At 33.7% G+C, this 25862-nt stretch overlaps 1 protein-coding gene across 1 annotated transcript in view; it reads right to left on the minus strand.

Moving 5' to 3' along the window:
• Positions 1 to 25862, minus strand: part of PRKAR2B (protein kinase cAMP-dependent type II regulatory subunit beta) — a 126173-nt gene that overhangs the window by 65858 nt on the left and 34453 nt on the right. Inside the window, exon 2 of the mRNA XM_074268353.1 lies at positions 19710 to 19745. Within this exon, the coding sequence (XP_074124454.1) occupies positions 19710 to 19745 (36 nt within the window). The remainder of the gene's footprint in view (positions 1 to 19709; positions 19746 to 25862) is intronic.

Genomic DNA, 25862 nt, shown 5'->3' on the forward strand with positions numbered 1-25862 from the left:
AAAAAAAAAACAGAAAAGGAATACAAAACAAACTATAGCAAAACAAAAGAGAACGTGTGCACAGCAGAACATCAAAGAAGATTCAAAATATATAATAACAAATTACCAGATCAAGAAAGTATATACATTAGTGGAAGAAATTATATTCATGGATGCCCATTTTTTTCTTCCTGGTAAATTGTTCTTTGGGTTTTTGTTGTGTATCTTATTTTGTTTTTCCCCTTTCATTCCAACCTCTACCCCCAAACAAGCTACAGTTAAGAAAATCTGCAAATTCCTTAAATGTCCATTTTTTTTCTCATTCAAAAATTATAGATAATTTTGCTAGAAATGTTATTTTTGGTGGCAGGTCTAGTTCTTTTGCTTATCTCTAGATATGATTTCCAGGACCTGTGATCTTTTATTGTAGCTGTTGATAAGTCTTGTATTATTCTAATTATAGCTCTAGCATATTTGGATTTTTTTCCTTGTTTCTTGCAAAATTTTCTCTTTAACTTGGGGGTTTTGAAATTTGACAATAATATTCCTGTGTGTTTTCCACAAAGGATCTCTTTCAAGTGTGATGGGTAGATTTTCCTCTATTTTTACTTTCACTTCATCTTCTATCACTACTGGACAATTTTCTTGGATTATTTCCTACATTATTGTGCCAAGGTTCTCTTTTTGGTCACAACATTTTGGCAATCCAATTATTCTTATGTTTTCTCTTCTTAATCTGTCATTTTTCTTGTAAGATGTTTCACATTCTGTTCTATTTTCTTATTCTTTATAATGTTTTGTTATTTTGTGGTCTCTCATAGCTTCACTGGCTTCCCTTTGCCCAATTAAAATTTTTAAAGAATTATTTTCATCTTTGAGACTCTGTACCTTATTTTCTAATTATGTATATAACTTTTTTCTTGTTTTTCTTAGCTTTTCCTCATTGTCTCTCACTTGATTTTTAAATTCTTTTTTGAATTCTATAAATTCTCTTTGGGCAGGGAGTTACTCTAGGAATAAAAGCTGTTTTTTTTTTTTTTTTTAATTAACGTGTCTTCCTCTGAAGATGAACTCTGGTCTTCCCTGTTCCCATAGTATGTTTCAATAGTGGGTTCTTTTCTTCTTTGCTGGTTCATTTTTTTTTTTAAAGTAAGATAAATTAGTGTAAGCACCTTTAATCATGCGGTGGGGGGATGGAGTAGATGGTGCCACAAGCTTCCCGTCAGCTCTCCATTCTTACCAGGAACCTCAAACCAAGAACTCCACCCTTCTGAAAGTGCCAAAGCCAACACCATCCCTGCCCCACTGCTTCTGCATTCACCAGATGCTGGTTCTTTTTCCGCCCAGGGTGGAGTCTCAGCAACACAGCTGCACCTGACAGTTCCCAATCAGCTGAGGTTCACTTAATCTTCCCTGACTGAAACCCCGATTCAACAAATAAGGCAGGCAGTGAAAGTCTCTGTGATTCCAGCTGAAGCTCCAGCCATACCCCACTCACTAGAGTCACTTGTTGTTTCTACAGAGCTAGCCCAGAGGTGTTTGCACTCCATACAGAGAGAGGGAAAGGGAGGAAGGGAAGGAAAGAGAGATTAATAAACACCAGCTTTCTAAAAAAAAGTAATTAATAAACAAATTTGCAGCACAAATTTGATTTAGTTCAGTTTTTGACTCTGTTAAGAACAGCCTGTAAGCTTATTTGTATTTAAATTTTTTCAATAGTATTTTATTTTTCCAAATACATGTAAAGATAGTTTTCAACATTCATTTTTTGTAAGACTTTGTGCTCTAAATTTTTCTCCCTCCCTCTTTTACCTCCCTCTCCCAAGACAGCAAGCAATTTGATAGAGGTTAAATATGTGCAATTCTTTTAAATATATTTCTATATTTGTCATGATGTGCAAAAAAAATAAAAACAAAAGGTAAAAAGCATTAGAAAAACAAACAAAAAAGATGAAAATACTATGGTTTGATCCACATTCAGTCTTCACAATTCTCTCTCTGGATACAGATGACATTTTCAATTTCAAGTCTATTGGAATTGGTAAGTTATTTTTAATCAACACATCTATCAGTTCTAGAATATGAATTGCTTTGTTATTCTATTTGCAAAAATAGATATATGCTGTAATAAATAAAATTGCATTAGAGTTCTTAAAATGCTTTAAGAACAACAACAAAAAAACAACAAACACTTTAAGAAATATTTATTAAACTGCTGCTACTGATAAGCAAGAATTGGAGATATGAAGATATTTATTACACACATCCTGCTCTTGAGGAATGTGCAATCTAAGAAAGGGAAATGAAATGTATAAATAACTATGATTTTTGAAAAAGTATGAAGAGTACAAAGGAGGCAATCAGACAAAGTACTACTAAAATTTTAGGATCATTTTAGCTGGAACATTTTAGAGAGAAAATCCTCAAGTGTTAAGAATGAAATGGAATTTCATTAGAAAGACAGAAACAAGTTGATTCTGGATACAAGGCAGATCACATGGAGCCAGGAAGAGAAGCAAGGGCTCTTCCTGTCTTCAAGATGAAGATGAAGCCTAAACATTGGTTCTGTTTGGCTGGAACATGAAGAGGGACGAGACCAGCTCAAAGCTGAAAAAGAAGGTCAAAGTCAGACTGCAAAAGGACTTAAATGCCATATACTTTATAATTTATGCAGCATTTGAGAGCTGCTAAAGCTTTTTAAGTGGAAGAGTGACATGATCAGAGCAGTATAACAGTAATATTACTTAGAAGCATAAAGCTTTATTGTTAGCTAAGCTTATATATGACTTAGTCCAACAGGTTTAAAGATTTTTTTCTATCTGTAAAATACAATAGGCACTCATGAACCATAAAATCCAATTATAACTTAAATAATTGAAGATTAAAAGCATATATTGCAAGGATTAAAAAGGATAAAAAATAAATCTGTCACAGTCACTGAAATCAGGAACTAAAGGAAGTGACTTGCTATTATAGTTGGAGCTTGGGAAAAGATGTTTTATAATCTTTTTCTACCCTCCTAGTTAACCCTTCAAAAAATGATGCTTTTTTATTGTTAAATTTGTATTTTTACATTGCTTGTATTTTCCCAGTAATCTTTCCCACTCTCACTTCTCACTTACTTGTCTTATTAGAAAAATGTTTATAGAGGAAGGAAATAAACATTTCTTAAGCATGTACAAATATGCAGGTACTGCCATTACCTAAGCAATATACAAATATTATATTAATTTAATCCTCATAACAGTCCTGAGAGGTAGATTCTAATTAATATCCCCATTTTCATAATTGAGGAAACTCTCCAGGCTTGCATAGCTAGGAAGTATTTGAAACTAGATCTGAACTCAGATATTCCTGACTCCAAGCCTGGCACTCTATCTACTGTGCCACCTATTTTATCTCTAGTCAAGGATCAGTTTAACATCTTTTCATAAAATTAAATTCACAAAATACTGAGAATTAAGTTCCTTTTAAAATAGCTGAGTTAACTTTACTCTTTTACCTAAAGATTTTTGTTTACCTATTTTCTGTTTTGTTAGAATTAAAAAATAAAATATTACCATTAATCATAATTCTTTGGTTCAGCTTTTTCATATTTTCTTCTTTTCATATTCTCTATCATATTTGCTTAAATATAATCTGTTCTAATAATCCAGAAACAAAAGACTAGAAAAAAGAAAAAGGGAGTGTCCCCTGATTTCCCCCTTAATTTGGCTGAGAAAATAAAAGACATAGGAATGTTTTGTTTATCATCATATTAAGGACAAGAATGTGACCTTCTGCATAAATTCTGTGGAAAGGATTTATAAGGCTCCAATCAATAAACCTTTATTAACTACCTATTATATTCCAGCTATTATTTTTTAAAATTAAAGTTATTTACAGCATTAGTAATTCCTCCCTTCCTATCCTATTCTAAAGAACGCCACCATTTGACACAAATATATACATGTGTATGTATGTGTGTGTATATATATATATATATATATATATATGTATATATATATATATATATATAGTTCACAAACATAAATATGCATATATGGATTATGGAAAACCGTACCATGCATACATCTATTTCTTGGTTCTTTGTCTGCAGATGCTATTTTAATTGCTGAAGATACAATGATAAAAATGTGATGGCATTTTCCCTCAAGTAGTTTACATTCTAAAATGTACACACAAGTAACTACAAATTATTTGTAAAATAAACACAAGATAATTTGTTTATTTTGGTAGAAAGGGAAATCACTGGTGATTTGAGGTTAATCAGAAAAGATTTCAAGTAGTAGTAGATGGAGCATGAGTTGAGCAAGGAATTCCAAGGAAGTGAGGTCACAGGTAACAAGGAAGTGCATTCCAGGCGCTGGGAACAATCACTACACACACACTGTAACAGGATCTGGAGTACCAAGTATGAGAGTCAACAAGTACATCAGTACAATGTGACTATAGTTTGTGAAGGGGAATGATGAATCAAACAAACAAACATTTATTAAAATTCAATGTAACAGACCCTGTACTAGACTCCAGAGATACAAAGACACAAGCAAAAGAGCCAAGGGAAACAAAATATACATCTATATAGGCTTACAGATGGATACAAAGTAATTTTGAGGAGAAACACAATGGGGGGGGGCTAGCAGGAAAACACTCATGGAGAAAGTGAGACTTTCTGTGGAATCTTTTCTGAAGGAAGGTAGATTTTCTGAGAAACTGGAGGTGAAGATGGAATGCATTCTAGGAAGGGAGGATAGCCTATAAAGATACACAGATGTGAGAAAGAGTCACAGCTGAGAAGGAAGGTCAGCTTGGCTAGACAATGATGTAGAGGAAGAAAAGGGCTGTAAGGACATCTGGGCTAGGGTTGTGTTATGAATGCCTTTAAATGCCAGAGGAGTTTAAATGTCATCTTAGAAGAAGAAAGAAGCCACTGGAATTTATTGAGCAGGAATCATATCTGCTCTTTCAAATTACATTGCATCTATAAAAGCCAGCAGGGGAGGGCTGGCCTCCAAGTCAGTAATTGTTGTTCAGTCTTTGTCATGCCCAACTCTTCCTGACCCCGTGGACCATAGCATCCTAATACTGTTCATGGGGTTTTCTTAGCTAAGGCATTGGAGTGGTTTGCTATTTCTTTCTCTGGTAGATTAAGGCACATACAGACTAAGTGATTTGTCCATCTAGTAAGTGTCTGAGGTTGGCTTTGAACTCAAGTCTTCCTGACTACAGATCCAGCACTCTTATCCACTAGACCACCTATATGTACTTGCCTAGGAAACTCTTTAAGATTTTAAATTATAAGAACAAAAGGCTCTGTAATGCATTGGTAGAGCGAATGTCCTCATCTGTAAGTTCCTTATTCCAAAGAAATCAGAGAGCCAAGTCCTCTCTTTATTTATGCTTACGTATATATATATATATATTATATAAACTCAGTAGATAATGATACTTTATGAGAGCAGGTCTAAAGAGTCTAGCACATGGTCAGAAATTTTACACTTTAGGAAAATTGGTTGGCAGATGTGTAAAAGGAAAAAACTGGAGGGAAACTGGAGGACCAATTAGGAGAACAATTCAGGTGAGTGATACATTTGTGTAGTGGCTTTAAAAGTAAAGAAAATAAGTTTGAAAAGAAAAACTGAAGTCAGATAATGAAAGGCTTTCAGAGTCACATAAAGGAGTTTTTCCTAAAACAAAGACTTTATGGACAATAAGAAGCTACTTAAAAACAAGGACAATGATTTTACAAATAAAAGGTTAAAGAGAGGTTGTGATTTATAACGATGTGCTTATGAAATCATGAATATATTAAAAACCATATAAACATGGAAAATTCACTTCAAGAAAAATTAATTTGGGGATATGCTAATTTGAGAACATTACTAGGTTAGTATTATCTTCTAGTTATCAATACTAATAAAGTTGGTGAGACATAAGAATATTATTGTTGTACCTACTCATCTTAATAGGGAGAAATCTATTCTAATCTATAGGGAGAAAGATTAAATTCAGGCAAAACTGGGTATGCATGACTCAAATCCACTGCTTGTTTTCAAAACAACCTGAAAAATTTTCAAACTCACTTTTGTCTATCAATATTGTTTACATGTAGATCTATATTAATCCAGTGATTTATTTAGGAGAACTTCATCTCTGACTACTTTAAGAAATCAATCAAAGGTATTCAGTAGCATTTGTGAACATTTCATTAGCATATGTAAGAAATGCACAAATAAATTTACAAAATGTTAAGTCAATCATGATTCTCAGCCACAAATTTTAACTGGATTAACATTAATATTATTATATTGTTTCTTGAGAATAGATCTACATTTTATCTTCACAGAGCTAATTATGAATGACATAAAGATAAATGAACAAGACATAAAGAGAGAAAACTAAAGAAGTTTTGGGTGCTTTTAGGACTAGACACACTGGACTATTCAGCAAACACTAGCAAAAAAAAGCCAACAGGTATACTTAGGATAATATGCTTAAAGATCAACTCTATACTATCACTTTACAGACAAGGATACTGGGCCCTCCTTTTAAGGGATCTTTTGTCCTATATTATAACAGTCAGTAAATGACAAAGACTATATTCAAATCCAGGTCTTCTAACTCTAATTCATTTTTGTTTTTCTCTAATATGTCAAAAGTTAACTCCCTAATTCTGTATGATTTGTGTTTTTCTTTTTCTGAAATGGTCTTCCATAAAGGTCTATCCATTGCCCTCTTCTGGTCATCTTAATATTCTGTCATTTCCAAAAGCAGGAAGGAAAAATTAAAATTCAACTTTTTCAGTGATGGGCAAATGCAGCATTATTATCCCCCCAGCAAATACTTAGGGGATTTAAGAAAGATAGTGGGACAGTATAGAAGGGAAAGTTAAGGGGTACAAAAGGGAGAACTGAGACAAAACAAGGGGAAGACTGTCTCTCTAGTAGAGACCAGATTGAATAAAGATCTAAAGAGGGTGAAGAAACAAGAGTAATCGATAAGCAAGGCAACTCAGAGAGAAAAGGGAAACATGTTCCTATGAATTAAACTGGTTTTTCTTCCTCACTCTCTGACCAAATATATAGCTTTCAGGTGAAGGTCAATGATGGTTGCCCCAGACTTTTGAAGACTTTCTGGTCAACGAGCAACTAAAGCTATCTCTAAGGATGCAGGGTTTATACAGAGAAACAATGAGCTCCACATTTATTTGTATGACTCTACCATGAATGCCCTTAGAGAACAATAAACAGAAAACCACAAAAGCTGAACATTCCTTCCTTTCTATTCCCCCTCTATACTTTTCTCTTTTTTTATTCCTTTCTTCCTCCTCCCTCTACTGCTCTCTTTCTCCTTTTTCATTTTTCTTCCTCTCTCCATCTCTCTCCCCCCCCTCTTTTTTTTTTTCATCTGTGATTATATCAGTATAGGGAACTTCCTTCACTGATATAGATCCATAAAATATCTGTAGCCTACATTAACTGTAGAATATCCGGGACACTGGTTCAATAACTGGACTATAGCTACTGAACTAATCTATATCAGAGGTAGATCTTGCCCCCAAGATCTTTCTGATTCCAAAGCCACTTTTCCTCTATCCATTATGAAGAGTTGTGTACCACACTACCTTGTTACTGATTTGATTTTGCAATAATTCTTTGTTTACCTGAATCTTGCTCTTCAAAGAAATAAAGACTCTTTTTCTTTTGTGTTTATGCCTGTAAATCTTTTTCTTTCAATTTTGAAAGACCATTAGATTTGAGCTCATAGAGGGCAGGAATTATCTTTTCTCTTTGTATTCAGCTATTAGCACTGTGCCTGACATATAGCAAGGGCTTCAAAAATACATACTGACTGACCAAAAAAAACACCCACAAACGAACCCTGTAGTGGAATTCTCTTCTACTAGTACAGGTGGCAAACCCTCTGAAATGTAGTAAATCTTTATGAGCGACAAGGTCTGGAACTATTGGTGATATCTTTGAATTTGATTACAGGAATTTTCAGGCAGCATTTCATATTCATCAACCTTCCTCCTTTTGTACTCTACCCTCTCCAATTCATTTCTAACAGCTGCCAAATTCAACTTCTGATGGCATAGGTCATTCCCTGGCTCAGATATCTTTGGTGGCTCCCTGGTGTCTCTCAGATAAATTCTCCAATCTGATTTTTAAGGTCCTCCAAAAGCTGGATCCAATCTATCTTCCTCTGTTTATTTAATATTATTGCTCTTCAAGCACACTTCATATTATCTCTCAGCACTGTACATTGGCACAAGCTGTCCTTGAAACTTAGAATGAACTCCTTCCTAATCTTTACCTCTCAGAATGTTTGGCTTCCTTTAAGACCCAACTTAAAAGGCATCTCCTTTTACAATACCTTTCTTGATATCTTTATTTGATAATGTGCTCTCAAATTACCTTGTATATACTTAAGCATGAACATAAAGTTGATTATAATGTTATTTAAAAGCAGAAACTACTATAATTTGTCTTTATACCTTCAAAGACTAGCAGAGTACCTTAAGCATTTTTCAATGAAACTAAAAACTCATGATTTTGGAGATATTTTCTATCAAAAAGCAGATTCCCAGCCAACCATGCCCTCTCATTTTGTGCACTGTTAATGCCCTGCCAAAGGCAATTTCATAGGGTATATATACAGCTGCTGAGTGCCTTCCTTCTTGCTTGGACGATCTCAATAATATTCTTACCATGTGACTATTTTCTCCAATCATAAATCTCTCTGGAGATACTCCTTATGATACTTCTCTCATGCAATTCTTGGGTGAGGTGTTCAGCCTACTGATGTCGACCTAGATGCCTCTCCATTGCCTTTGGATGTTTTTCAACTCATAGCCATACTGTACCAAGAAGAATATGGTTTTAAAAAAGTCTTTGTTCTGAGAAAAAGCTTTATGCTATTAAATATACTATATAATTTCCAAAGACAATTCAGCCTTTCATTCTCCTATCTGACTCTGGGTTCAGCTCATTTTCCACATATCTACATATTTGCTGAATTGAATGACCAAGCCCATCCAAACTCAAAGGACTTGAGAGAATGCAGCCTTTGAAAAAAAGCCTTGAAAACCCAGGGTTACTTTCAAATTACAATGAAAGTATTTAATGGAATAAAGAGAATTATAGATGGATTAAAAATCAACCACTTGGATTCTTGAGGTAAACATATTGTTTATTACATACTATGGACAGAATAATCACAACATGGGTATTTATTAGGAAATATGAAATACAAAACAGCGAATCTATGAATTTTGCCACACAGGGTCAGAGATTGTTAAAAATAAGAAGTGAGGATCAAATTGATAGCCAATTAGGAGATTTTTTTTTTTAATCTGGAACACTCCCCTTGGTAAAACAGAAAATAACACTATGAAGCAAACTGAAATTAAAAGAAGAAATGGTTCTGGGTTAGAAATCTCAGTCATGGTTGATTCTTCCCTGTCTCTCATACCTCAAATACAAGTCTGCCAAATCCTGTCAATTTAACCTCTATAATTTCCCAAGCATTTGTAATTCTTTTCCATTCCCAGGTCAGGCCTTCAGCAGCTTCTGCTTGGATTCTGCTATCTCTGCCTCCAGTTTTTCTTTTCTCTAATACATTTTTCACACTACTGCTGAAGTAATCTTCCTAATGCATAAATTTAATCACATTACTTCCCTGCTTTAAAAAAAAGTCTTCAATGGCTTCACATTGCTGATTAAATAAAATGCAAACCTCTTAACATGGCATTCAAAGGCCTTCACAAATGTGGCTCCAATCTACTTTAAAAGGTGTTTTTCTCACTCTTCCCCTTTCACTTGCTCTTTGTTACAAACTGAATGACTTATATTTTCTGATTTTATCCTAACCTTTTTCCGCATGGCTGTGCCTGCTATCTTTTGTGCTAAGAAGGAACTTCCTCTTTTATGCCCACACATACTCATTATTATTATTATTATTTTAATTTCTGTAATATGTGGCACTGTTGACCATTTTCTCCCTCTGGATTCTCTGTCTTGCCTGCATTTTTATGTCCCTGCTCTCTCTCGGTTCTCTTCCAGTTTGGTTGAAGCACCTCAGCTCCTCTGTAAGATAACCAGCTATGTTGTCAAGTCTTGTTAATTTAAACTCCCCAATATCTCCCAAATATATCCCATTTTCTCCATCTAAACCTCAAAATTCTGGTTCAAATTCTCATCACCTTTTATTGGAATGATTATGATAGTCTCTTACAAGGCCTGACTTCCTCAAAATTCTTCTCTCTCCAATCCACCCTGCACATAACTGTTAAATTACTCAAATTTCTTGAGCACACATGTGGCTATGATATACTGATCATGCTGACTATGATCAGGAAATTTCATTGATTCCCTATTGTCTGTAGGAAAAAATAAACCCATCTGCTTGATATCAAAACCCCTTCCAGGATGACTCTAGTCTCTCTTTTTTAGACTAATTATATGTTAGGCCTCCTCAAACATCCTATGTTCCTGCCAAACTGGCCTATTTGTATCATGTACACAATAGTCTATCTCCTGCTTCCATTTTTTGGGGGGGGGAGGGGAAGGAATAGAATGGCCTCATGCCTGGAATGTTATTTTTTCTTTAGAATTCCAAATCTTGGAAAGCCCTAGCTTCCTCCAAAGCTGAACTAATGCATTGCTTCATATAAGAGACCTTTCTTGATATTTCCTGTTGTTAAGATACCTCAATCCTTCTGTATTTATTTTGTATGTATCTTGCATTTATTCATCTGTAAACAAGCATATTCTTGAGAAACTCTTTGAAGGTGAGGTCAGCTCAATTTATTTGTATTCTCAGTCCCAGCACCATGTCTGACTAATAGTATGTGCCAAATAAATGTCTGCTGTAGGAGAAGAGATGCAACCAAGCTTGGAAAGATGGTAAAATCAAACAAAGGCTTTTTAATAATGGAGAGTGATATGATTATGTTTGCATGTAAAAGGTGAAAGATTAGTAGAAAATGAGAGATTAAAAATGAGAAAGAAAATGTTAAAGAGAGAAGTCCACAGATGATAGAAAAAGGGAAAGAGAAGGAACAAAGACACAAAGAGATTGATGTTAGTAAAATGAAAAGAACATAGGCTCAGAAGTGAGTGGACCTGGATTCCAATATCACCCATGAGATTTGCTGTCTGTGTGATCTTGAACATGTCACTTAACTTTTAAAAAAGGTTGGCTTATCTGTGAAGTAAGGGCTTAGATTCTATGGCCTATGAGGTCCCTTCCAGAGTAGGATCCTATAAGAAAGACTACCTATTCCTCCTAAATCAAGCAAAACAGAATAAGAGATGACATGCAGATATTTTGAGGCAATGAACTGGAGAAGAAAAAAAACCCCAGGGGAACAGGCCACAAACACTTCTTGGAGGTGAGATCATCTGATAGGGAGGTAAGGAGGGGTAGTATAAAGCAAGGGGCTTGAAAAGAACAGTTTTGGAAGAATGACTATGGGTGGTGGTGGGATCTGAGAGAAAAGTAATTGGGAAGAATAAAATGATTACCATGAGAAATGAGGGCCTAATTGAAGTTGGATAAATAAATTTATAGTAGATTTAGTAAGGCTTCTTCTAGAGGTATTCAGTAATTAAAAAAGAAAATATGAAAAGGTAAGTGCCATGATATGCAACTAGACAGGAAAACTCACTGAATTTGTTCGTAAATATGTATGTATTAGACAAGAGCTTCAGATGAATTATGAGTAGCATCTAGAAGTGAGATTAATTGGATTATATTTGGGAAACTGCAATGTTTTTAATGTTCTCAAAGTGTTAACTACCAAAAAAAGTCCATGTTTCATATATCTATGCAATTATCTATCTATATATGATTAATTAAATTTTATTTTAAAAAATTATCATGAACTTTACAAACACCAGACACATGAAAATATCTTTACACAAAGAACAAGAAATAGATTATACATGATACTATGAATCTCTATTATATATAACCTGATTTTTTGATAAAGTATGATATATCCTGTTTAGCTGTGCCAACTTCTGAGCTTACTTCTCACTTGTGCATTTTTTAAAAAGTTTTAAACATTCTGTTTTAACTTTTTACCCTTTTTTGTATAATTAATCTCCTTCCAAAACAGACACTCATTTAATTCACAGTCTCATTGTCTTATATTATTATTGTATACAGTTATAAAAGGGTAACATGATATCCCTTTGTCATGGTTAAACACATAATAAATATGAAGAGAAAAATACACTGGAACAATTAAGAATAGTATTAAGAAAACAACAGAGAGAGTTTAATTAACCAATAACTTTATTTAGTGCTTACTATATGCCAGGCTCTGTGTATCAGAAGTATAGAAACACAAGTAAAATGCCCAAATACAGATGATATAATCACTGTATTTATTGCTAGGATTCATTAGTCATAAACATAGAGGAAATACTCCTTGGTTTATTGTTTATGGATATACTTTAATTGCAGAAAACATAAAAAATCCAATAAACTAAACCATTTTGAAAATATCTATACAGACTATTTTGGCAGAACAAGATGATTTTTCTAAAGAAAATTTAAATTGTTTAATAAGCAACATAAATCCTTTCCTCCCAAAGTCATCTCTGTGAATAAAAAGGATTGTTCACATTTTAGGTTGCTTACAGAATTGTTTAGTGTCAATTGTGATAAATCTTGATGTTACCAGTAGTCTCTTGATATGATGGAAATAATGCTCGATCACTCATATGCATACCAGTTTTAAATAGTTCCATATATATGTAATAAAGTGGGAGGATAACTATCTGCCTGTTTAAAGACAACATAATCAATTAATTGAGAAATTAAAATTTTCCTATTTTGCATTGTAAATGAATGAAGCAAAAGAAGTGTAAACATATCCACATGATTAGATTGTTGAAAATGAAGTTAGAGAAGATATTGCTTTGAAAAGCCTATTGATGGCAATGTAATATAATGAAAAAAATTCAATATACCATCAGATTTTAAGTGAAAATAATATAGTCTAAGAGATTTGTATTTATGGTGTAAGAGACCTGTATTTGACAGATCTGGCACTGAGTAAACTCAAATAATGTCAAGATAAAATGCAGCTCTAAGAGTATTAGCCCTTTGTGCAATCTGGAAATAATGCATCCTTTACAGACTGTCATTTTTACTGACAGATATGTGAGGGTAGATTTGGAGTTATTAGAGTAGTTACAGTAATAACCACTGGAACCATCAATTCTACTCCAGCCTAGGTTCTAATAGCTAAGCTTTTAATTTATCTTGCCTAGCTCTGCTCCTCACTTTCAAGTTTCTTTTTTATGTTATTTCCCATTATTAAAATGTAAGCTCCTTGAAGACAGAGACTGTCATGCTTGTGCTTGTATCTTTAGAATTTGGCACAGTGGCAAACAATAAGCATTTAATCAAAGCATTATCATTCACAAGAAAGTCCACTAAAAGGAAGGCTGTGTGTGACAACTTGTGGGCAAAGTACTTTGAAATGTATGGGATTTTTTTTAATGTAAAAGACTTCAAAGTGCGTTTGAAAAATTAATCATTTTTCTTAGTGAAAAAATATGAAGTAAATTAATCTTATAATAAAAAAATCCCAAATGAAACATAAATTTGGAGCAACTTTAAAAAAACAAAACAAAAAGAGAGCTCTAACTTAATACAAAAGTCTTTAAATTCATACTCTGATAACGTGACTACATTAAAAAGGAGAGCTGTAGATAATAAAGTTACAGATTAATATTTTTGATATATTTCCCTTTAAAAACTATTTTGCAAATTAAAGGAATGGAAGTCAAGATCTGCTTATTAATCAGTCACTAGACTAGTAATTGTGGCACAGTGGTAGTCCACTATTTTTTTTTCTTTTAATGAATGACACTAGTGTCCCAGGGCAGGATGTGTATTAATTAGATGGCCAAATGAACTCACATTTAATGTTAGCATCCATCAATTCCCACAGTGCTCAAGTCTCACGTCTGAGGTAAATAGATTTGATCAGCAGGGAGTAGGAGCCCTGGGACTAGCTTGATTGCCCAACCATTAATGCAATGGAGAGTTGGGGCATCAGCTTTGGCAGACTTCCTGACACTCATGTTATTTCCAAGGAAGGACAGAATCAGCATGGCTACCCATGGTCAATAGCAAAGTGTGTGGAGTAGTCTGAAGGGCTCCTGGGACAATGTAGGGAATGGAATGAGATCTGCTTCAACTGCAAAGGGATGTAGAAATGATGTGGGGTTAGCCAGGAAGTCCTGAGAACCATTAGGAACTAATGGCAATGAGCTAGTGGCACTGAATGTGAAGAATTCATGAACCTGTAGTGAATTGGTTTTACGAATGAAAGATTTTTGAGAGACTGTCATTGCATAGTAAAGGAACATAAGGAGAGATAGTGAATCAAAGCTCAAATCCCTGTTCTACTACTTACTACTATCTTTGTAACCTTATCTCTCTGGATAGTTCACCTAACTGCTCTATATGTCTGATATCTCCTTTATGACTTCTGTTATTTTTGGTCATTTTTCATTTATGTATAATCCTTTATGACTCCATTTTAGGCTTTCTTGCAAAGATACTGGAGCTCATTTTATAGATAAGGAAACTGAGGCAAACAGAGTAAAGTGACTAGCTTAGAGTCACACAACTAGTGTCTGAAGCTAGATTTGAACTCAAGACAATGAGTCTACCTGACTCTACGCCAAGTACTCTATCCACTCATACCACATAGATTCCCCATCTATGACTATGTTGAATTAAAAGTTTCAGCAACATAATAAAGATCAACATTATATAACTTATGAAGTTTCTTATGATTTAATCATGGTCTTCTACCAACTAAGCAATTATTGAGTGCATGTTCTTTTCCAAAATTTTCTGCTGTCAGTCAATTCATCTTAATTTAGCTCCAGATTTGCAATCTTATTTTCATAGCCACAAAATTGGTCAGTCATCCTTTAGAATATTATGGAATCTACTTTCTTAGTTTTATGGCCTAGAGAAGTTTGGATCTAAGAAAGAACTTCTAGAGAAGCTGGCAACATGGAACTAATGGGGACAACTTTATTCAATTTTAAAAAGCAGAAGAAATAAGAAGTGGGGCACAGACAAGTAACCTAGGCTTGAAGAAAAAATATTTTTGAAAGGAACAAACTTTGAGATAAGGTAGGTTTGACTTTTTGCTATTCTACAGGGGAATGTGGTTATAGAGCAGGGGTTTCTTAAACTTTTTTGTGGGGTTTCTTAAACTTTTTTGTGACATAGACCCCTTTGTCAATCTGATGAAGCCTACAGACTCCTTCTTAGTGTTTTTAAGTGCCTAGGATTCATAAATCCATAGGATTACAAAGGAAATCAATTCCATTAACATATTTTAAATCTTATTATTTAATATTTTATATAAAATATTTTAAAAAACCTCATGGACCCCATGTTAAGAATTCCTACAATAGAGGTCAAGAATAAGAAAAATAAGAATCTGAATTTAATCTGTAAATAATTCTAAAGAAAAGAAAACAATTCACTGAAGAAGCCAATGTATACTAAATAAAGAATTCTCTGACATATAAAAGGGAATATTCAAAAGCTAAAAGAAGGGCTAGATAATTTAAGATAAATACCATGAGATTTCAAGGAATACTTAAACCCCAAATGACTTAAGGCTAATAATTTAAAAAGGAGTTTCTTTTAATTGTCAGGGAACTGAAAAAATAGTTAGGACTTTGGAGGAGAAGTGTCATGTTAAAAGATGATAGAATGAAATCAAAACAGTATAATACTGGATTTGCTTCCATCTTAGTTGTTTAAAGGAAATGATCTCCAAACTAGGAAAGATAAAAAATAGTATTAAGAGGGAATTGAAGCCCAAGACAGGTAACAATACAGTAAGTTTGATTGGTTAAAATCCAAGGCCAAAATTAATTACATCCCAAAGTACCATATATGATTAGTTGGTTTGATATCACTATGTCAGGATCAAGGTACAGAATGTACAACTGTGGTTGTATCAGACCAATACAAGCTTGGGAGGTTCTACCACAGGTCGGGCACAAATAGTCCATATGAACATTTGGAGTGGAGATGTCTCTAATTGTGCAAATCTCATCTTTCTTTTAAGTTACTACAATTTTGCTTCAATAATAATGAAGAAAACATAATGCTTTCTTTGATGTGGACACTCTATGCCGAGCAATCCTTTGTTGGTGTCTTCCATGACATACAACTGATTACAAAGTTCTTCAGAAAGATCTTGAGAATGTCCTTGTATTGATGTGAACCCTCAACTAGCTTATTGTTAGTAATTGTTAAAATGAGAATCATAACCAGATTAATTCTCCCAGAATATCCTGTTTAGTTGAAACTCTTGTTATTCAGCCTCTATTGTCTCAATTAATGTGAGGCCAAAACTCTTTAAACAAATCATCCATTCTGAGATTGTCTAGTTAACCTTTAAACAAACTTTTGGGAACTTCCCAGACTGTTGTTTGTTGTGATGGGAACAAAGGTTTCCCATACTATTTTTAAAGACAGTCTCAACATCTCAATATATATCCTTGTTCCCATCTTTATTTTTCCTCCTTTTCTGAGACTTTACTAGTTATGGTGTAAAACCCTCAAAGTTACATTTCCCCTAAGAAAGATGTTGTGGTCAGTTTGGAACTATGCCCTAAAGGATATAAAATTATGCATACCCTTTCATCCAACAGTGTCACTCCTGTGTTTGTGTCTCAAAGAGAACATAAAAGAGGGGAAAGGAGCCACATGTGCATGGATGTTTGTAGCAGCCCTGTTTGTAGTGAGAGGGAATTGGAAATTGAGTGGGTACCCATCAATTGAGGAATAGCTGAGTTAAGTTATAGTATATAAATGTAATGGGATGCTATTGTTGTATAAGAAATGACAGGCTGATTTTAGAAAAGCCTGGAAAGACTTAGATGAACTGATGCTAAGTGAGCAGAACCAAGAGAACATTATACACAAAAACAAGATTATGTGATGATCAATTGTGTGGACTTGTATCTTCTCAACAATGTGTTGATTTGAGGAAATTCCACTAGACATGGGATAAAAAAATGTCATCCTCATCCAGAAAGAGAGAACTATGGAGACTGAATATAGACTAAAGCATAATATTTTGACCTTTTTGTTACTATTGTTTGCTTGCTTGTGTTTTTTTCCTATTTTTTCCCTTTTGATTTGATTTTTCTTGTACAGCATGATGAATATGGAAATATGTTTAGAAGAACTGAACATTGCACTCTTTGCAATAGAGCTGAATGCTTGGCAGTTTAGCTTGATAAAGGACCTCAGTGTCTGGTATTTAATCTTGCCAGCTGATATTCAGAATCTTCCCAAGACATTTTCAAATGGAGGCAATTCAGTTTCAATCTCTTCTTATATATCAGAATGTTAGATGGTGAACTGAAATCACAAAGGAGGTTGGAAAAACTCTTTAGTAGGCATTTAAAATTTCCATTTCCATTTAGGGATCAATGGGAAGAGATAGATTAAGATATAAAGAGATAGTATATCTATGTATAATACACATTAAGCATGGTTTATTTTTGTCCACAAACTAGAGGATAATTTCTAACCTTTGGATTAAATTATTGAAAAAATGATTATTTCTCTGTATAGTAATAACTAATAATTGAATGAGGAACAAGGTTCTTCCTCTTTTCTACTTTCTCATTCAGAAATAAACAAGTGTAGGAAATTTTGGGCAAAGACTTACCCAGACTAAGATTTATTCAGGCAGTAAAAGAAAATTTAAGTTTAAGATAATGGATGTTTTCCTGCTCATTGTGTTTACTTAGATCTAGATCTAGATCTAGAAAAATGTGGATTCTCCCTTTTGCCAGACAAGTGATAGGGAAATTGATAAGTTTCTTTGACCAAATCTTGTATGATCCAAGTTATATACTTCAAGACCCTCATTAGAATGAACCTACATTTCATTGTTAAACAATCAGTGTTGATTACTAGCCTCAGGAACACTGTATCTTCCAAGAGCATATAAACTATGAACCCAATGTCATGAATAATCTTTGGCATGTAATAGTACCATAGACCTCTTTTCATGAATATACATGCTAGTTTTATTAATAAAATGATTAAATTACCAGAAATTATATCTCTTGAACTTTTTAAACATCATAGTTTTATTTCATGGACATCTTTAAAAAGTAAAAAAAATACATAGCCAAATCTCCTGGATACCACATTGATTTCACTCTTTCTTCCAATGATGATTATTTATGAAGATGACCTTTGAATTAATCAGTGTGGGAACTTTTACCAGCTAAAAATACTGCAATCTTATGCAGTTTTAGAGATGCCTAAGGTTCTCAGAGCTTAAATGCCTTAAATTTCTCAGAGCTTAAATGGTCAAACCTAGTATCAGAAGCAAAATGAAAAACCCAAGTCTTTCTGATTTCACTTTATTCATTATATTACATGAATTCTCACAATTTTATTTACTATGTTTAAAAGAAAAACTAGATAAAAAACATAATAACCAATTAGGTTTGGGCATACTGTGTTACCTGAATAATAGTAATTATCACTATCTATAAGACCTCTATTATCACATAGTTTCATTAGCTTAATGTTTATTGTATTTTACTTCCTCTATATATAGCTAATTTCAAAATTATATCTCCTAGATCTGTTTTTCTTATGCTACCTTTGCAGAATTGAAATGTTCAATTTTGCTATTTCAATTTTGCCTTCCATCATCATCATAGTCATAGCTAAATTCTTTTGAAATATAATTAATATAGCTTTGCTTCCCATGGACTATGGGTCAAGGTATGTCAAACCAAATCTTCATTTTTAGAGCTTCCAATATACCAATTAATATTACATATAGTTCATAATTGTTATTAATCAAATTTGTCCAAAAGCAAAATATTTTAATGGACACTAGACCTCAGTTCTCATGTCAATACAGTCATTGATAGAAATAGAAATTACTTACTCTAGGAGCTCTTGACAATCAAATTAGTATATTATTTGCCTATTTTCTGGGCACATAATACATATACATACACACACAAATACATACACACATACACATGTACATAGTTATAATTATTACAATTTTGTAGAGTTTTGCTTCAACCTATGATTGTTGTCTATTTGACATCAGACATCAGAAATAGCCAGCCAGCCTGACAAAATATACTGTCACTTCATTTTCAGCAGTTATGATGAAAAAAAAAACAACACTCAAGATTACAACAATTTCAAGAGAACACAAATGCTTCCACCATAATCAGGCATATTTTCTTAAAAATTATATTTTATTGCATAAATTCGTAATCAACTTTATAAGCCATCAACTATTAATGTATCAAACATGATGGCACAAATGGAAACAAAGTAAGCCTTCCAGAACTAATTATTCCTTATATAGCTCAGGCTTAAAAAGGCAGCTTGAAATTTATCCCTCCAACATGCCAAAAATTGTTTTATTTGAACAGTTAGAAAATTTTCCTTGTTTGAAATTATTTTTAAAATTCTGGATCTTGAGGGGATAAGCTTTCATTAACTAAAAAACCTCACTTCATTCAATTGATAATTTTAAATAAATTAGGCACTTTTATTTGTCTGAAAATTGCTGGAAAATATGAATTTTAAAAAAAGATATTATAAACATTATCTTTAACACATTCTCATCATGCAGATCAATGCAAACATAAAGATAGTAGACTTACCTGATGCACGTCTAGTAAACCGGTTTATCACAGGAGCTATATGGAAAAAAGAATGAATTTGTGATTAGAAATTTATGTGAAAGTGCACAAATCAAGTATTAAAGTAAAATGACATTTTTTCAATTCTATTGCTAAAAGAAACTAACTTTTTATTACTTAAATATTAAAACTACATAGTTTGATCAGTCATTGTTGTAATGAGTTAAATTACCAAAAGATTACACACATACACATACAATGGATATCGATGTCCATTCATATCTTCCTTCCTCTTTGTGAGAGAACATTCCAGGCACATGGAATAAAGTAAGCAAATGCAGCAAAGAAGTAGAGGTGTTTAGGGCAAGGTGACCATTTTAATTAGAAGATAAAGTGTTTAAGTGTTTAAGATTAGGTTAGAAATACTGGCAGAAGCCAGATTATATAAAATTCTGAAAACCAAGATAAGGAGTTAAAACTTTATCTGGTAAGCAGTGAGAGGTCTGAACCAAAAAGTGATTTGATGAGACACATGCATTAAAGAAATTCATGTAAGGTAGAACAGAAGAGCTAAGCAAAGGGGGAGAGAGTAGCCAAGGAAATGTTAACATAATTCAAAAGAGGAATGACCAAGTAGATTGCAATGGGGATGGAGTCAGACCTTAGGCTTGAATCCCAGTTCAGTCACATGGGATCATGGAAAAATTTCCTAACTTCTCTTGATTCTTCATGTGTAAAAAGGGCAGAGGAACATGATGAATTAACTGACCTCTGATATTCTTCCTAGCTCTAAATCTATGATCTCTTATTCTTTGATAATGATCCTATTTATTCTTTAATGTCTAACTCAATATTCATCTCCTATATGAAAAGCTTTCTGTGATCTTAGTGATAATCTTCCCTGGATATCTCACAATCAGCTTTATTTTGCATATAATTAACTCCTCATGTAATGTTTTACTTTGTAGTTTACTATATTTATGTCTCATTTGTCATGAGCTATAAAAGCCAGGAAGGTATGGGTCATGTCTTTTTATCTAAATTTTACATTTTCCACAGAACCTAGAAGAACATTTGGCATATATGAGATGTTTAACGAATATTTATTGAATAACTGTACATTTCACTCAATAAACAAGAAATGTACTAAGTATTTATTATGTATGGAGCATGTTGCTAATAGTCATGGATTGGATGGGTAGGAGAGGAAAATTAAAGATGGAGAATACATAAGAGATTGAAAACCTTCAACCACATTAAATTCCTTAGAACCACTTATAAATCACTATGCCAACAAGTACAAAAATATACCCAAATGGAGAAGCCATGTCAAATATGTGGTACAGAAGGAAAAGTGTTGGATCTTGAGTAAGCAGAAGCACATGGTACAAAAGCCAACTGTTATGTCTTATTATACTTGTGTGACTTTGGGAAAGTCAGTTCAACTTCACCTCTCTGGTCTATGACCTAGATAATCCCCAGGGTCTCTCTTCCAACTCAGTTCAAGATATTAAGTGCCTATTTGCACAAAAAATGCTAGGATTCAAAATAAACCTACATTTCAAATCTCAGGCATACATAAATGAGTAATGAACTGGGTCCAGAATTTAAATGGAATTGTGCTAGTTTACTTGGGAGACTGAAATTCTTTTAATGATTTCAAGCTTCGAATGAAATAGAGATCGTTATTTCTTAAAATCAGCATTTTCCCTGTGATATTGTCGGGCTATAACTTATAGATCATTACAGTTTCCAAAGAAGTGAAGTTAAGGATTACCCAAAGAGCAATGGAGAGACAGTGGATAGGCAAGAGCATTCTGTGACACATTACAAACATGGAATGATGAAGAATAAATGTATAAAAGATGTGAATAAAGAAAAATACTTCAGAAGCAATAATATGGTCACAGGCCTTCCAGCAAAAGAAAGCATGAGTGAGGCATAAGAAATAGCCCCACATACTTCCCTAGCATCAAAAGAATGTGAAGAAAATCTCTAGCAGGTTGGGTGGGCCTTTTGCAAACTTATGGGAGGATATAGCTGAATGAAATACAATATCAATAAGGATGGATGAGCTGATATCTGTATAATTGGAGAGAATAGCCACATAGATGAGGTTAGAAATATTGGTTGCATTTATATCTCTGTGTATATGTTGTCTTCTTTTCTCCCATCCTCCAGTACAATATAAGTTCATATCAAAAAAGAAAAATTAATTTAGGAAGTTGAAAATACTGTTCAAGTTTGAGAAATGAAAGAATTTAAAGGCTTGTGGACCTTTAAGAAGTCATATAAGTATGTATCGTGAATATTTTTTTCCAGAAATAAAGTCAGAAAACACAAGACATTGAACATCAAACATCACAAAAACAATCTGATGATATCTTAATAGACAGGAAATTGTATTTTTTGGGAGACATAAAAGTTCAGTCAGACCAATGATTAGTTAAAAGCAAAAATCAAAGTTAACACCAAATAATAAAAAGGATAAAAACACTGAAAGCAAGAGCTTTGCTATGACCCACTCAAATGATTCTGAAAGATGTTGAATGGAAAAAGGCAAAGATGTTGACCTTGACTTTCAACATTTCCTGAAAAAGTTTAACTGTCAAGCCCAGGAATTACCTTAGGCAGAAAATACTTAATGTTACCAATTAGAGAGATGAACTGCCACTGAAATACTTGTTTAGAACATACACTCACTTACAAAACCCTATGAGAGATACCAGAAGACTGCCAAGTTCTATCAGTATCACATTATAAAATAGGGGGAGCAAAATTCAGTTCAATCATATCATCTGAAGACAATTTATAGATTAAATTAGCAGAAAGAAAAATAATTCAATAAATCTGGCTACTTTTCTAATCTATTTTCTTTATCAATGATAATGGACCTACTAATTTTGAACACTGAAATCTCTAATATATTAAATGAGAAAAGTAAAATAATGTTAACTAAAGGCTTATACTGTTAGACATAATAAATGAATGAATGAATAAATAAGCATATTATGCTTGTATTTTACATCTTCTGAAGAATACTGAGGACATTAATAGCATTGTTGATTGGACACAATTCTTAACCTTTGGGCTTATTTACAATATCCTGATCCTAGACTTTTTGCTTATGCCTTCCACTCATTCATCATTTATAATGGTATTCAGGGTGGCTTGCTAACGAACATGATCAATACCTAACCCTAACCCTAACCTGATTGGTTCCTTAGGCTCATTGACTGTGGGACTGTGTTAAAAATGACTGATGTCTGCTTTGGGAATTAAGCATTTTGTGGGTTCTAAGAAAACAGAATCAGTTTAATTTCTTTTGGGATCACATGTAGCATTTTCTTTATCTTGGGCTTCCAGCAAAAGAGGGTAGATAGGTAGATGATGGAATTTATCTCTCCTAAATTGGTGGCAAGAACAATTACAACCATATGACAGAAAACATGCTTGCCTATGTAAAGCTGAGTCCTTACCCTCTTACTAGTTCCAATGTTAGGTGGCACAGTGGATAGGTTGCTGGGCCTAGGATCAAGGAGACTTGAGTTCAAATTCTCCCTTGGATACTTCCTGACTGTGTAACAGATGGCAAAGTCATTTAATTTATTAGCCTTGGTTTCCTCATCTGTAAAATGAGGATCAAAGATAGCAACTATGAGGATCAATTAAAGTAACAATTATGCCTAGCACATAGAGGTGCTTAAGAAATGTTTCCTTCCACTTTTGCTAGTAAATTATTTAAGTATAAAATGCCATTTTTTTTCTAGGAAGCTCAAAATATTTAGTAAATAATTTATTAAATCACCATAGTGCTTAAACAGCACTTTATTTTAGAGATGACAATAAAAAATTATAAGATTTTATTAAAGCCACAATGAAAGCCTGAAAATCAATGTAGTCTTTTGGTTTTAGGGGTCTATACTATTTAGTCTGGCATTTAGGGCATTCTACTATCTATCTTCAAACTACCTTTCTGTTGTGTGCTTTCTACAGCCCCCATGCTGAGGTGCCAAAATATACTGTCCGGGCTAGCTCTCTGGAGGATCTCGAGACCAACCCAAGTCCTTGGTCTTAGTGGAGGAGTAATGAGGCAAGATTCACTGAATGGTCAAAACATGGAGTCTGTTTATTCCAAATTCTCTCACCCTTATATACCCTAATACCCTTATATAACTATAACAACATTGCACATACACTAACTATAGATTGTGCATGTGGGATCATATAAAAAACTTGCTATTGTATGTAATGATTCTCTGCCACGTGTAGCACTCTGCTTCAACCTTAACACAGGTTGTCACCACCCCCTGACTTGTCGGGAGGGTGGAGAGCCCTAGGGGAGATGAGGAGCCGAATCAGATATAGTTAGCAGGTTCCCTCTGGGCTGAAGGGTTTTCACCCAGCATTCCCCCATTATCTGTGGCTCTCTATACCTTTCTAGGCTTATTTCACATCACAAACTCCATGGAATATACGATTCTCAAGGGAAGAACTGTTTTCTTTTTTGTCTTTGTATACCCAGTGCCTAGCATAGTATTAAGATGACTTTGAGAATTTTAGGATTACTCAGTCAGCTGGAATAATAGGAAAGATTTTAGGTATCCAAATATTTAAGAATCAATATTAAAGCAAAATGTGATATCAATCAAATTTAATTTTAGTAATAATTTTTATAATTATAATAATATTTAATAATAATACAAAATTCAGAGTTAATCAATAAAAATTAAAGATTAAATCAAAATGTGTTGGGAAATGTGATACATAGTTAAGAAATGAAAGGTCAAGTCTCATAATCCCTGATTATCCAACATAGAATCCAACATAGTTGAAGCACCCTGAGAGAAAGAAAGGAGGCAGCTGGTGCTGGCAACATAAATAACTGCCATCACCTTAACTACCATAAAACTAAAGATTTAATGGACATAGCTTAGGATCTTAAGCTTAAAACTTCTGGAAATGGATGGCTAGCCTTGTTTCTATCACAGGCCTTACTTCAGCTCTGACTCTGTGGGCATCATTGAATTTCTTGCCATAATCAATGCTACCCAACTGCAATTGTAAGTCCAAACATCTTCCCCAAATAAATCTTGCTTCCTGCCCATCCCCTAGAACCAACATCCAAGAAGTTGCTCATATGGAAATGAGACCTGTCAACTGTGCAAACCTGGCAACTGTTTTCCCCTGCCTACTCAGCAGCTATAGTTAACTGAATATTCAAGAAAGTAAGTTCTTACCACTAACATCCTCTGTACTGTTAAATCGTCCAATTTTAGAAATGGGCAATGGTTTCATCACTAGAAATGGCATTGTTTTGCCTGACTTTTCCCCCCTAATGTGCGACTAAATTTCTAATTTTTCTAATGTACATGTATCCTCCCATAGAATATAAACTCCTTGAAAGAAGAAGCTATCTTGCTTTTGTATCTATATCCTAGGCACTGTGAGTAGTGCTTTACACATATCAAGTCCTTAATGTCTTCATTCATTTGTTCACTCATTTACTCTAGGCTAGCCAGAAATCTTCTGCCTATATATCTTCTTTTCTTTAAGAAGAAAATCAAAGACAAAGGATGTGGAAATTGCCATGATACAAAAAATGATATTTATCTTAGGAAATCTAACTAACTAATGATATCACTTATTTTGCAAGAAATATGAAAAGACTACAATAAACCTTTAGAGCAAATCCAACACCGTTTTAAGAGATAAACTGTTTAGTTTGGAAAAGTGGAAATGGACAAAAAGAAAGCCATTATTAACATTTCTTTGAGAGCCTTTTAATCAGTATTAAACATTCATTAGAAATAGAAGGTTAAAAGAAACCAAACCTTAGCCTTCAATCTCAATGTTAAACAATTTTGCATATATAGAACTTATGTGCATACTGTCTTTTATGAAGTTTCCCTAATTATCCTGACTCAGTTTCCCTAATTGTTCTGCCTCATTTTATAATTGTTCTGCTCAATCCTCCCCTCGCTCTTTATCAGAATATTTAATAAGGATAAAAGATCTTATGTTTTAGAATATCAGAATGCCTCTCCACATCCCAAGCTATCAGAATATCAGATACCTTCTTATCAAGATGCCTCTTCCCATCTCCGGTGTTCCTTCCCCCATTAAGTCATCCCATCTCCAGTGACTCACTCCACCCTGTCAGAGTCCTATGCT

Source organism: Sminthopsis crassicaudata, chromosome 5, assembly GCF_048593235.1.
Source record: "Sminthopsis crassicaudata isolate SCR6 chromosome 5, ASM4859323v1, whole genome shotgun sequence".
Taxonomy (NCBI): Eukaryota; Metazoa; Chordata; class Mammalia; order Dasyuromorphia; family Dasyuridae; genus Sminthopsis; species Sminthopsis crassicaudata.